The 15,189-nt window shown below is 35.9% G+C and overlaps 1 protein-coding gene across 7 annotated transcripts in view; it reads right to left on the reverse strand.

Moving 5' to 3' along the window:
• Positions 1–15,189, reverse strand: part of PARG (poly(ADP-ribose) glycohydrolase) — a 134,575-nt gene that overhangs the window by 22,186 nt on the left and 97,200 nt on the right. For all 7 annotated transcript variants that reach the window (XM_086680265.1, XM_086680264.1, XM_086680263.1 and 4 more), the window contains 2 exons: positions 10,606–10,684; positions 8,034–8,142 (listed from right to left, as the gene is read on the reverse strand). In XM_086680265.1, the coding sequence (XP_086536391.1) occupies positions 8,034–8,142; positions 10,606–10,684 (188 nt within the window). The remainder of the gene's footprint in view (positions 1–8,033; positions 8,143–10,605; positions 10,685–15,189) is intronic.

The following is a 15,189-nucleotide window of genomic DNA, read 5'->3' on the forward strand; positions in this document are numbered from 1 at the left end:
GCTAACCAATTGTGCTAAAAAAAAACCCCAAAACTCCACAACTATCTTGAAAAATGGCCATAACAAAAACAAACTATAAAACTGAAATTAACTGGCATTTCGTGTTTTAAGCAAAACAAACCAAATAATACTTTAAGAAGTTAATCAGAAATTAAAAGATATAAAACAATTCAGAGTAATTAGGTACAAAGAGTAACTATATGAGGTGCGTGGGTGGCTCAACTAGTTGGTTGAGCGTCGACTTTAGCTCAGGTCATGATCTTGTGGTTCATGGGTTCAAGCCCTGTGTAGGGCTCTACACTGACACTGCAGAGTCTGGAGCCTGCTTTGGATTCTGTGTCTCCCTCTCTCTCTGCATCTCCCCTGTTCATGCTCTGTCTCTGTCTCTCAAAAATAAACATTAGGGTGCTTGGGTGGCTCAGTCGGTTAAGTGTGTGACTTCAGCTCAGGTCCTGATCTCACCTTTTGTGAGTTGGAGCCCAGCATCAGGCTCTGCACTGACAGTTCAGAGCCTGGAGCCTGCTTAAGATTCTGTGTCTCCCTCTCTCTCTGCCCCGCCCCTGCTCTCACACACACACACACACACACTCTCTCTCTCTCTCTCTCTCTCTCTCTCTCTCTCTCTCTCTCTCTCTCAAAAATAAACATTAAGAAAAACTTTTAAAAATAAACGTTAAAAACTTAAAAAAAGAATAACTATTTATAGTGATTAAATGCAAAATTCTTTTATTCTGTTTAAACCAAGTATTTCCAAGGTCAGACATAAGAGAGAAGCAGCAAGCTCTTCTAAGTCTCCTTTAGAGGAACAACCCATACTTCTCCCTTCTGCAGTAAGGAGAAATATCCCTCAAATGCTAGAGACCAGAGCAGGGTCACTAATCACGGAATCATTTCCTTTTACAGCAGTAATGAGCCCCTACAGTAACAAATAAAGATCAGATAAGGATAGAGACCTCAAAAGAGTGGAGTTGCCAAGTTCTTACTTCAGAGGGAAAGGTACTAGGAGTTCTCAAGAGCTCCATGCTGGCAACAAATACATCCCTCCCCCCCCCAACACTCACCGCCAGAGAACTTGAGGCAATTTATCAGAGCAGTAAGAATAAAAAGAAAGCCAGCTCAAACTCTATAGTCACATCCTGACCATAATCACTAATGACAGCTATTTATTTTTTATTAATAAACAACTTTAAAGGGAAAAAGAGGAAGCATTCATACCTTAGGACAATAAGTAGAGAATACCAAAGAACACTCATCTCAGAATGAGTTTTGATGGGAAGGGAAGAAGAGAAGGAAGACAAAGGTAATTCTAGTATCCTGAAGGATACAATGGGGAGCTTTGAGAAAAGCAAGAGGCAGGAAGAAAATACTGGTACCTAGAGGTAAAAACTAGAGCCCACCCAGAAAGTGATGAGATAAATACAGAGATATAGGATGGAAGCAAAGAAAGTGAAAAATAAAACCAAGAAAACAGTTGTAAAAACCTACAGGCCCAGAACTGGACCTGGGAAATAGATGGTACTCAAGGGAATAGTCACAAAAATCCATGCACACACATGCATGAGCACAGAGCTCAGGCTTCAACATCAAGTTTAGCAGGCTCATTTATCTATCTATCTATCTATCTATCTATCTATCTATCAGTAGATAAAATTAAACTATGTCTTTCATTATAATGGAAATAGATTATACTGTTAGCTAGAGTAATAATTTACAATTATTATTCCCAAAGAGTCACTTATTTGGAGACAATCTACCACTAGTCTAACTTAAATTAATACACAGTTGGTACCACTGCTGATTTTCTGAGGTCTTATAATATTGTGTCTTAAAAACAAACATAATATAAAAAGATCCTTAAGAATGTTGTGGAAGAAAATAAAATATTATTAATCAAGAGTCTTAAAATTGTCCTTAGGGGGGTGTCTGGCTGGCTCAGTCAGTACAGCATGAGACTCTTGATCTCAGGGTTGTGAGTTCAAACCCCACGTTGGGCATGGAGCCTATTTTTAAAAAAAATTATCCTTAGATTAAGTAATAACGATTTTGCAAAATTTTCATCTTTTGTAAATTTCTTTTGTTATTTGATTAAATAACAAAGAGGTTTATTACTACATTATGTGTAATGAGAAAAACTTGGGACTACCAAGTTATTCAAAAATAGTAGCTCAATTGTAGTACACCAATCCAACCAGTTTTATGGCCATTAAACAAATTATTATGATGATATTAGAAAATGCGAAAAATATTTACAATATATAGTTGAATAGGTAAAATACAAAGTTATAGGCAACTTTTGAATACATTTTTATGAAACTATTCATGTGGAAGGACGTACAAAAATGAAAACAACTATTTGAAAGGTAGGATCACGAATGACTTTTTTCTCCACAAAATAATTGGGGGAACCTGGGTAGCTTGATCCTGGCTCAGGTCAACAGATAGAGGCCCCTGTGTTGGGCTCTGCACTGACAGCACAGAGCCTGCCTGGTATTTTCTCTCTCTCTCTCTCTTTCTCTCTCTCTCTGTCCCTCCCCGACTTGTGCACAAGCATGCATTCTCTCTCTCAAAATAAATAAATAAATGTTAATTGTAACATTACTAGATAGACTAAATAAAATGAAAGAATTATGCAGACCTTAGTTTCCTTATGTGTGAAATCAAAGATTGGATTAGGTTATCTATGATTACTCTGATTCTTTATATTAAGAGATTTAAGAAAAAACTCACTAAAAATGACACATTTGGGGCTAATATTTCTGAAAAGTAAAGTGACACATACAACTGACCCTTGGACAAGGTGGGTTTGAATTGCATGGTCCACTTACATGCAGATTTTTTTGATAAGTACACTAAAGTATTGCAAATGTATTTTTCTCTTCCTTATGATTTTCTAAATAACATTTTTTCTCTAGCTTATTTTATTTTAAGAATACAGTATATAATACATAAAACATACAATCTACGTGTTAATTAACTCCTTATGCTGTCAGTAAGGCTTCCAGTCAATAGTAGGCTATTAATAGTTAAGTTTTGGGGGAGTCAAAAGTTATATGTAGATTTTCAGCTATACAGAGGATTGGCACCCCCAATTTCTGAGTTGTTCAAGAGTCAACTGTACTTAAGAAAATATTAATGATCAGATGTTGAACTCCTCCTCCAGTTTAACACTCTCTCAACTGGGCTATCTAGGCTACCCCAGATGTTGAACTTAGAAATACCAGCATCTAGGGGCACCTACGTGGCTCAGTGGGTTGTGACCAACTTCAGCTCAGGTTATGATCTCAGGGTTCATGGATTCAAGCCTCATGTCTGGTTTTGCGCTGACAGCGTGGAGCCTTCAACGGACTCTCTGTTTCCCTCTCTCTCCTTGCCCCTCTTCCACTTACTTCTCTCTTTCTCTCTCAAAAATAAATAAACATTAAAAAAAAAAAAAAAAGAAATACCAGCAGCCAGTATTGAATGGTTTTGTTAATTAAGCTCTGGTTTAATAACAACCTCTTTCCAAATTTGTTGATGGGTAATAACAAAAAAATCCATAAACAAAATGATTTTAAAAAGGGTAAATGGTGGTGATTTCCTGGGTCTGTTTGCTTCGTTCAATTTCTGATCCAGAAACCTCTACGAAATGTATTCATTACTTAATATTACTTGAATGAGTCTAACATGGCTAAATACAACTTTTCACAGATGATTTCTTTCTTCCCTTGCTGAGCTATATGCCACTTTTGCAAGCTAGAGTCATAAATCCTTCCAACTACAAAGATAATTTTCCTCTACAGTGTCACCCAGCTGATCCCTCACAGAATTAAACACTGCTTCACAGTATCAGTTAAATAAAAGACAACAGACTCTTCCTTTTAAAAACCAACTCTGCTTGCAGGTCACGACGTAGGTCCAATAGGACAGGTGGAGCCTAGACGGAGCAAACTGTTTCCAAAGGGAATAAAGCACTTTGTGGGATTGCCCTTTCAGTTTGACCTGATGACTAATGCCTAAAAGTAGCAAAAGAGCCCACAGAATTCAGAGATCCACATTGAATTCTGATGGTGAAAACTGGTCTTACGCTCTGTTGCTTCCTAGATAAAATGAGTTTTCTGTTCCTGCCCACTTTCTCTCTGGCATGAAAAAAAGTTGAACTGTACAAGTCACCTTTAGAGTAATTTAATACAGACTCTTCTGCTTTAAACCCAAGTTTATCAAACACAGCAAGGTATAAATCACTTAATATTCTCTCCAAGTTGTGTTGTCAGTTTATGTAAAACTCTGCCGCCATACTAAAATTCGTAACTCTATTTTAATAGGTAAATGTAACCAATAAATGATGGAATGCTTTTATTTAGAAGACCCAAAGCTATTTGAATTAGTTCTCTAACTTGCCAATGACATTTAACAAAATCATTTACTGCTTTCTTTTTTTCCAGTGAAAGAATTAGAAAACTAATTCTCAGGGGCACCTGGGTGGCTCAGTCAGTTAAGTGTCTGACTCTCGATTTTGGCTTAGGTCATGATCTCACAGTTTTGTGAATTCGAGCCCAGCTTTGGGCTCTGCACTGACAGTGTGGAGCCTGCCTGGGATTCTCCCTCTCTCTCTCTGCCCCTCCCCCACTGTGTGCGCACAGATCTCTTTCTCTCAAAATAAATAAGTAAACTTAAAAAGAAAGAAAGAAAACTCAATCTTGGCTAAAAGAGAAAATGTTTTGGAATACAGCAGTGAATGAAAGAACATATATTTATCAAGTGCCTTCCTGTGTGCCAGGCCCTGAACTAGGTGCTTGTTCAATGTTAGCCCATGTGCTAATGAGCTTACTCTACACCTGTGCTATTTTCTTGTCTTAGAGAATTTAATAAATAGGCTGGTGGGGGGAAAGCCTTCAAAGTTCCTTTAAAAAGTATATCAAACAATAAAGGATACGGAGAAAAGCAATCAACTAGAAGCTTGCTCGCTGTTTAGGATTGTGATTTTAAGAGAAGAAAGAGGTAACCAAGGACATATATGCTTGCAGGAGATTGTTAATGAAATGCAGAGAATATTCTCAGTGATTTAAGATGGAAATAGGTAAAAAGTCTGGAAAGAGACCTAGTTATAGTAATATCTATGTGAAAGGAGTTACATTTTTAAAAAGTGGTTTGAAGTCAGGGGAACCTGGATTCAAGTCCTGACTTCATCACTGCCCAGCTGTGTGACGTGAGGCAAGTTATTCAACTTCTTGAGGCTCCGTTTATGATCTGTAAACTGGAGACAAGAAGAGTATCTACACTTCCCTGGGTGGTTAGGATTAAATCAGACATCAAATTTAAAGTGCTAAGTAGAGTGCCTAGCATGTCATATGCAATCATTTAATGTTAGCTATTATTTTCACTATTGCTATTTGTATAATTAAAAATTTTTTCCACCACTATTTGACCGCAAAGAACCTTTTATGAACTATAAATTAGACTTACTTGCATACTGATATGAACAATGGCAGGTTGAAACAGAGAACTACATACTATCAATCCATCTGCTTCATATGATTTCATCTATTCCATACTTGAATGGAAAGTAGACTTAGAGGCTTTATCTGGCACGTGAAGAATATTTAGGAAATATCTATAAATTTGTAACATTTTCAGTGATTTAAGATAATGTAATTATATCTAAAAAGTTTATCTTAAAAAACTGTGTTAGTAATTTCTAAGAAGTTTAATGACTCACCAACTAATGCATTTAACAAATATTTTTGAGAAGTTCTCATAAGCAAGGCAGTGCGCTTGGGACTGACTGATTTGAGTCAAATAAAACGTCTTCTGTTGCCAGGTTAAAGGCTCATTCTTTTTGTATGAAGTGAGTTTCCTAAGGACTCTACATTCTACAAATACTTATATCTAACTTAACCTATTCACATACACCAAGGTTTCATATCTTTAACTTTCTGCTGTCTTTGAGGAGAGGCAAAAAGGTTAGTGCTATATAAATAAGTAAATGTAGAGAATACCAATTGGCCATGGGTAATTAAAAAAGATTTATTTATGCCCAGGGTTATTTTTTAAAACTATATTTGCAGATAATTTCTAAATGTGAACAATCTAGCTCCAACAGAAAAGTATTTGTGAGAATATAAATTTTTATCCATAAGAATATAAATTTTTATCCTTTAAATTTTTGTTAATGTATGATTATGGTTAAACACATTCCCTTTACACATATTTCTTTTCCAAACTACCTACTGCTTACATAAATGTCTTCTATTATCAGTGACCATGACCATCTGACAAATTCATATGTGTTTAATAAGGAAGGAATATCTGATGAAAATCTAAAGATAAATCTCATTCTACTTGATATGCTATATAATAAAAATATCATGTATTTGGAAACAGGAATTTGGAATAGTGAAAGGCTTACATTTAAAATGTGCCGAACATAATAAAAGATATTTTGTTCTAGAATCTCTGACTTTCAGAATCAGGTAAAGGAGAGAAATTATACCTGCTGATATACCAAACAACAGTCTTTCTGCATAGGTTTTCTGAGAAATTACTTTAAAAAAAGAAAAAATATATACACGTGTTTATCAGTTACCTAAGTTTAACTTTGGAAGATAGTGCATTTACTTACTCTTCAAAAAAAAATTTAAACATTTTTTTAAGTTTATTTATTTGAGAGAGAGAGAGAGAGAGAGAGAGAGAGAGAGAAAGAGAGAACACATGCGCTAACGGGAGCAAGAAGGGGAGGACAAAGAGAGAGGGAGAGACAGAAAATCCCAAGCAGGCCCTGCACTGCTAGTGCAGAGCCAGACTTGGGGGCTCGGTCCCACAAACCATGAGATCATGACCTGAGTGAAACCAAGAATTCGGCACTTAATGAACTGGGCCACCCAGTCGCCCCTACTCTTCAAAATTTTTAAGAGATCCTGTTGAGAACTGTAAACATTAAAATAACCTAATAGATTATGTATGAGAAAACATTCAACAATTAGACTCTCAAGTAGATCAGAACACAAGATAATAAATGTATTTACACTCAAAATATATACCAATTTGTAAGAGTAGTAAAAGCCGCTGTGGATTATTTGGTTGTTTACTTTACTAACTATAAGAAGGGCAAGGTGTTTGAGCTAGGATAAGCAGAGTACCAAGAGAGGCCATTTCTGTGGTAAGACCAGGCAGAAACTGTGACGAGGATATACTTAATGCCAGAAGTGCCAGTCCCGGGGCACTCTCAATCCCCTTGCAATGGTACACTCAGTCTGCTGTCATAATCAAAAGTCTATGTAGGGACTGGCAATGTGTAGCCATGCAAAACCACAGATCTCATTATCTTAACAAACAATCTCATAACAATGTGAGTTAAACAATGGTTTTCAGAATTGGGTCAGTTTCCTTGGCTGTTAATTTGAGGATCTAAAATTATCAATTATTTTGGTAAAGCCCTAAATCTAGAGAATAGAATCAGTACTCTACTGTATGATAAGAGTTTATTTATATGGTTAACAGAAGTGAAAATCTGAATAATACGTATGGCTCATTTTCATATTTCTGTAATACAATTAGACAAATGATTGTAGTAGACAGCACTGAACATCAGAGAAAATCACAGATTCTATCATAAATATGCCAAATTATGTAATCAATAAACAGTTTACAAGTGAATCTTACCTAAAATAAAACTTAACTTTAAGGCTTATCTGCATCAATCCTAACAGCATACCTTTGCAGAGACATCATTGAAAGGTGTGAAAAAAATTTTTAGCACTCATTCACTTCTATATGGTTTTAAAATAATAATGTTCCAAAGCAAGTAAAAGTACTTGATGAGCTAAATGCATGTGTGGGGCTCAATATCAAGCAACAGTCTATCTGGCATCAGTAATCAAGCAATTACGAAATGGAAAGTACATCTTGTACAAGCTGACAGACCCATTAAATCAGGAGAGCTGTGGGCAGACATACTGACACTGCAAGAATTACCAGAAAGCATTAATTTCAGCATTAATAAAATGGCAGTAAATAGATGACAGTTGCCAGATGAACTAAGAAATGAGGTTACTGGCCTTGTTAAGCTCGCGTCTGATTTTCTCAGGCACAAACTGGTCGAGGTAGCGTCTGAAGTGAAGGGCATCAATGGCGACGATTTCGGTGCCACGCCGCTGCCAGGCGTCCCTGGGGCAGGATGAAAGGGGCAAGATGACTAAGGAAAGACACTCACAAGATATAACCCTTGTGAGGCCGGGTTTCTGAGAATTTGGCAGGGTTAAAATATTAAAAATAAACCAACAAACCAGTAGCCATAGGTCTCAGCAAAACAGGAGGGCAGAAAACACCATTTTATTCTTAGATTTCAAGACATTCACATTATAGACTGTTAGGCATTAAACGGTAACCTGAAAAATTATCAAGAGATGACAAACATGACCTATTGTAAACAGGTACATCATTTACAGTGAGTCTCAGAAGTTAGAGGATTTAGGGGCCACACAAAAGGAACTTAGCTATTGGTTTTCCTCTAAGACTAACGAGACATCATTTGTATCTTGACTAACGCCAAAAAAAGAAAAAAAAAAAAAAGGTCAAAAAGCTCATTTCTCTTTGGCTTTCAAAGACCTACTCTTTGGGGCTTGGGTTTATAACATTGCCATGTATCACTATCATCCAAAACATAACCCCAAGAAGTCAAATGTTACAAAAAATGTGTACTGTGCACAACTGCAGACAGTGCAAAACTATTTTTAAAAAGACAAACACAGTAAAGCAGACAGTAACACATTGCCTGTGGAAATAAGGACTGGGTGAGATGATTTTGGAAACGTGAAATTCCAAATATTCCAATATTCTCTTTACAGACTTACATAAATTGACATGCCAAGCAACTTTTTCATGCTGAAGAATGGCAACAGAAACCTTCATGTTAGTCTGTAAGTAATTATCAGCAATTAAACATCCACATAATTGTTGCAACCAAATATTTTAATCAAAACAACGAGAGAGAGACCAGGGGTTGGATTTGAGATATTACGAAGAATAAGTTTGCAAGGGTAGGTGGGCAACAGCTGATTCTGAAACAATGGCTCTTTTTCATACATACACTCACACACACACACACACACACACACACACACACACACACACACACACACTTACTTTCAAGCACCATTTCTTTCTTTTTTCTTCCTTTCTCGAAATTTTTATTTAAATTCCAGTTAGTTAATATACAATATAATATTAGTTTCAGGTGATTCATTAGTTACAAACATCACCCAGTGCTCATCACAACAGCCCTCCTTAATCCCCATCACATATTTAACCCATCCCCCCACGCATTTCCCCTCCAGTAACCCTCAGTTTGTACTCTATAGTTAAGAGTCTGTTTCTTGGCTTGCCTCTCCCATCCCTCCCACCATGTTCATTTGTTTTGTTTCTTAAATTCCACATACGAATAAAATCATATGGTATTTGTCTTTCTCTGATTGACTTATTTCACTTAGGATTACACATTCTAGTTCATCCGCGTTGTTGCAAATGGCAAGATTTCATTCTTTTTGATGGCTGAGTAATATTCCATTGTGTGTATATATGTATGCATGTATGAATGATGTATGTAGGTATGAATGTGTGTGTATATGTCAAATCTTCTTTATCCTATGATCCAGCAATTGCACTATTGAGTATTTACCCAAAGGATATAAAAATACTGATTCAAAGGGATAGATGCACCCCAATGTTTACAGCAGCATTATCAACAATAGCTAAATTATGGAAAGAGCCCAAATATCCATCAACTGATGAATGGATAAAGAAGGTGTGGTATATATATACACAATGGAATATTATCTAGGCACCATTTCTATAAAAGTTCACCCCTGGTAAACCAATTTTGTGAGGAAGCAAAAATGGCAAAGTATAAAAATATTTTTCAGTCAGAAATAAGGAGACAGGAACAGCAAAGTTTACTGCTGTTAACTGTTCTGTGGCATTAGGCAAGCTTTCTCAACATGTTTCCCCACCTACTTAATCTCACAGAAAAATTCAGGATAACTAAATAAGCCAGTTAAAGGCTTTAAGCTCTAATAAGAACTTATTCTAAATAAGTTTGGCCTTGGAAGTGAACCTCCACTGACTGCTTACAACCTGGAAGCTGAGAGGTAAAGAACAAGAGTCCTGGGGTGCCTGGGTGTCTCAGTCTGTTAAGCATAGGACTTCGGCTCAGGTCATGATCTCACGGTTTGTGGGTTCAAGCCCCGCATCAGGCTTTGCACTGACAGCTCATAGTCTGCAGCTTGCTTTGGATTCTGTGTCTCCCTCTCTCTCTGGTCCCTCCCCTGCTTGTGAGCTCTCTCTCAAAAATAAAATAAACATCAAAATTAAAAAAAAAAAAAAAAAAAAAAAAAGAACAAGAGTTCTGCCCTTCTTGTTCTTGGCTTAGACTTTTGGCTTTTTTTTCTCTGTTCTTCCCTTTTGTATATGGAAATGGTAATGCTATTTTAACTATTAATTAACCTGTAATACCGAACATAAAAAGGCAGTTACATTTCTGAAATAAGAGTAGATAGGAGACAGAATGTACTAGGTCAAGCCCACAATCCTTAGCTTTTGGTCAAGTGATACTAAAGTCAGAAATGAACTCACCTTTCACTCCCATCTTCGTGACTTCGGGCCCAACGATACGTTTCAGCATAGCCTGTGTATTCACTGTACTGTTCGGTACCTGAAACAAATAATCTGCCATTATTTTTTGGAAAGATTTTTCTTAAAAGCTGCATGTTCTAAAGGGTCTTGTTAATAAACTTATTTCTCCTTTCTAGAAATACCTTATTGGCAAATGTCAACTGAAACAAAAACCAAAAAACCCCATTGGTCTTAATGACTTGCTATTATTTTCTGTAAGGAAGAAAATGACACCTATAAAAGCCACTGCAATGTTTATTGTACACAGATAAATGTCTCGATCAACAGAGAAAACAAAATACGCTCTGTCATATTAATCTCTTTCATGAGGGATGCCTGGGTGGCTCACTTGGTAAAGCATCTGGCTCTTGACGTCAGCTCAGGTTATGGTATCACAGTTTTAAGTTCAAGCCCCACATCGCGCTCTGTGCTGACAGCACAGAGCCTGCTTGGGATTCTCTCTCCCTCTCTCTCTGCTCTTCCCCCACTTGTGTGCTCTGTTTCTCTCTCTCACAAAATAAACTTAAAAAAATTTTTACATAAAAAAATTTCTTTCGTGAGGAGTGCAGTGACTTTTATAAAAGTCCAATGTCTTCAATATTAGTAATCTGATGGTAATATTTAGTTTGTACTATTGAGAAAGCAATTTTACATAACGACATTCCCTGCTAAGAAAAGAGTCATTGAAATTAAATCTAGGACTTGCCTATCAACATGCAAGTGACTTCAAAGGGCATTTTAAAACCAGTATATTGTGATATGAGAAAGGGAGGGGAAAAAAGCATAATTAAAATTCACTTGATGAGAATGTGCACCAAGGCTGCCACTTAACAGAGATTTCTACTTTTATTTTTAAAAGTTTTTATTTTTTTAAGCATAATCTCTATATCCAATGTGGAACTCGAACTCATGACCCTGAGATCAAGTTACATTAAGCTCCTCCGACTGAGCCAGCCAGACACTCCCAGAGATTTCTACTTCATCAGACCTGAATGTCAGGAGGTATGGTGCCAAAGTGTCCTATTATTTAACTAAATAAAATCATTCCAATTCCTATGATCAGCTCAGTAATCACTTAATTTTCAAGAATCAACGAAACAGTAAAACGAAAAGCTGAAAACCCTGAGCAAGACAATACTTTTCATAAAGAAAAAAGAAATTAACAAAAAATAAACAAGACAACACTGACAATTAATATTAGTGACATTTTTTTAGTCCAAGTGCCTTAATTTTGCCAGTAAATAAAATGCAAGCAGACTGACTTTTTCAATTTTTTTAAAATGCTTTTTATTTATTTTTGAGAGAGAGAGAGGGAGGGAGGGAGGGAGGGAGAGAGAGAGAGAGAGAGAGAGAGATCACCAGAGAGGCATAAGGAATGAGGGGATACAGAATCTAAGGCCGGCTCCAGGCTCCAAGCTATCATCACAGAGCCCGATGTGGGGCTCAAACCCGTGAACAGCGAAATCATGACCTGAGCTCAAGTCAGACGCTCAATTGACTGAGTCACCCAGGTGCCCCCTGACTTTTACAGACAGCTAGGACACTATTTATTAACAAATGACTACTCATACAATAAAGGCCCAATACTGAAGATATCTGTGACAGACTTAATATTCAGGGAAAAAATGTTATTAGAATATACAGTATTTCAGAAAAAAATATACTTTATAAAAATAGAAAGAAGGAGGGGGCATCTGGGTGGCTCAGATGGCTGAGCATATGATTCTTGATTTTGGCTCAGGTCATGATCTCACTGTTCATGAGACTGAACTCTGTGTCAGCTCTGTACTGATAGCGAGGAGCCTGTTTAGTATTCTCTTTCTATGCCCCTCCCCCGTTCTCTCTGTTTCTCTCCCTCTCTCTCTCAAATAAAGATTTACAAAAAAAAAAAAGGAAATGGGGTGCCTGCCTGGCTCAGTTGGAAGAGCACGTGACTATTGATCTTGGGGTTGTGAGTTCAAGCCCGACGCTGGGTGCAGAAATTACTTAAATAAATAAATAAACTTAGCGGTGCCAGGGTGGCTCAGTCAGTTAAGTGTCCGACTCTTGATTTCAGCTGGTGTTACGGTCTCATGGTTCATGGGATCGAGCTCCGTATTAGACTCAGCACTGATAGTGCAGAGCCTGCTTTCGAGTCTGTGACTCCCTCTCTCTCTGCCCCTACCCTGCTCTCTCTCTCAAAATAAATAAACTTACAATAATAAAATAAACAAACTTAAAAAAATAGAAAACATGTTTAATAAAAATAAAAATAACTTAAAATCAAGTCATGACATGCTAATTATGAACTGTCAATTCTTCATCCAAAAGAAAATTAATTTCATTTTGGGGGTCAGGTTAACTTCTAACAGGTTACTTAAACAACCTGAAGCTTTTATACACAAAGAGTAGTAAATGTTGTGATTAACACTGCAAATGTCCTCTACATTTAACTATTAATTTACAGACAGAGAACAGAGAAACATGTTAAATACCACCATGAAAATGTAATCAGCAACATTTAGACCATGGGAAACTCTATAGGACCAGTAGTCTGGGCTGCTTACAAAACATTCATAAGGAAAGTAAAAGAGAGAGGCACCTATGAATTAAAAGAAGCAAATATGACAACACCAATCATAAGAAAGTGAGAGTAGTTATATTAATATTGGATAAATCAGACTTTATGTGAAGGAGTATTATGAAAGATAAAGAGGAATACTTCATAATGATAAAAGGGTCAATTCACCAGAAAGACATAACAATTATGCTTTTATTTTCAATTCACATTTGAAAAATTAATGAAATTCATCACATTAACAGATTAAAGAACCCCACATAATCATATCAAAAGTTGGAGAAAAAATAAAATTCAACACCTATCATGATTAATATTTTCAGCAAAACTAAGAATAAAAAAAAAAAAAAAAAGAACTCCCTCACTCTGATTAAGGATCATTACATAAAAACTTACAACTACCTTCATACTCAGTGATAAAAACATTCCACCTAATTCAACACTGTAGTGAAGTCCTAGTGGCTGCAATAAGGGAGGGAGGGAGGGAGGGAGGGAGGGAAATAAATAAATAAACAAATAAATAATAAAAAAAATAAAAAAAATAAAAAAAATAAAAAAAATAAAATAAAATAAAATAAAATAAAATAAAATAAAATAAAAATAGAAAGAAAAGTCACAAAGAGAATAAAAAAAATAAGACTATCCCTATTTGCAAATGTTATGACTGTTCATGTAGCAAATCCTAAGGTATCACTAGGAAAAGAAAGAAAGAAAAGTTACGGAAAAGGAAGAAAATCTCGTAAATAAATGCAGTAAGATCAAAGATAAGTCTATATACTAGCAACAAACAATGGGGAAATAAAACTTAAAAATCCATTAATCATAGCATCAAAAACCATAAAATACTTAGGAGTAAATGTAACAAAAGATGTAGAAGACACCACTGAGAAAAAGTAGAGAAGATTTAAATAAATGGTGACCATGTTCAGGGGCTTGAAGACTCAATATTGTATTTCTCAATACTGTAATTGCAAATTTTCCTCAATCCTGTTAATATCCTTAGCAGGCTTTTTTTTTTTTTTTAATAGTAATTGAGATGGTGATTCTAAAATTTGAATGGAAATGCAAAGAACCTAAAATAATGAAAATACTTGTGAAAAAAGAACAGAATTGGAGGATTCAGCTACCTGAGTTTAAGATTTACTTAGTTGTGACCTAAGGAAAGACCAATAGATAGATCAATGGAAGTAAACAGAATTCATAGATAAATCTACACTTGTATGGTCAACTGACTTACAACAAAGGTGCTAAAACAATCCATTGGGGAAAGGATCAACCTTCTGACATGCTATTGCAATAATTAGATATTCATACAGCAAAATATCATAAACTTTAACTGCTACCTCACACTATGAACAAAAATCATTTTGAGATAAAATAAAAGGCATCAACATAAAACCTAAAGTTATACTCTAGAAGAAAACACAGGAGAATGGCTTTAAGACGTTGGAGGTACATAAAAATTTCTTAAATGGGACAAAGAAAGCAGTAACCTTAATAAAAATTTTAAAAGACTAGATTAGGTCAATATTAAAACACTTTTAGCAAAATGCTTAGGCAAGACTGGAGGAAAAATATTTGGAAAACAACTATCTGACGAAAGACTTGTGTTCAGAATACTGAAGAACTCCTAGAAGTCAATAATAAAAATATACAAACAACCCAATCTAGAAAAATAAGCAAAAGACTTAAACATCACAGAAGAAGATACAAAACTGGCCAATGACTACATGAAATACTGGTGAACATCACTAGTCCTAAGGGGAATGCAAATCAAAACCCCCGTGAAATACCACTATGTACCTGACAGAACAGCTAAATCAAAAAGAATGACAAAACTGTGGACAAGGATGTCAGCTTAACTCCACTTAACAGGTTTGCTTTTTGCAGTGGCAAGGCTTAGAAGTTATGAAATCACATTCTGTGTATTCTAGGTTTATGCAAATGAGAAAAGAGGAAGGCTAGAATTTATGCCATGATGTTGGATG

This window comes from Puma concolor, chromosome D2, assembly GCF_028749965.1.
Source record: "Puma concolor isolate L17-30 chromosome D2, mPumCon1.1.hap2, whole genome shotgun sequence".
NCBI lineage: Eukaryota > Metazoa > Chordata > Mammalia > Carnivora > Felidae > Puma > Puma concolor.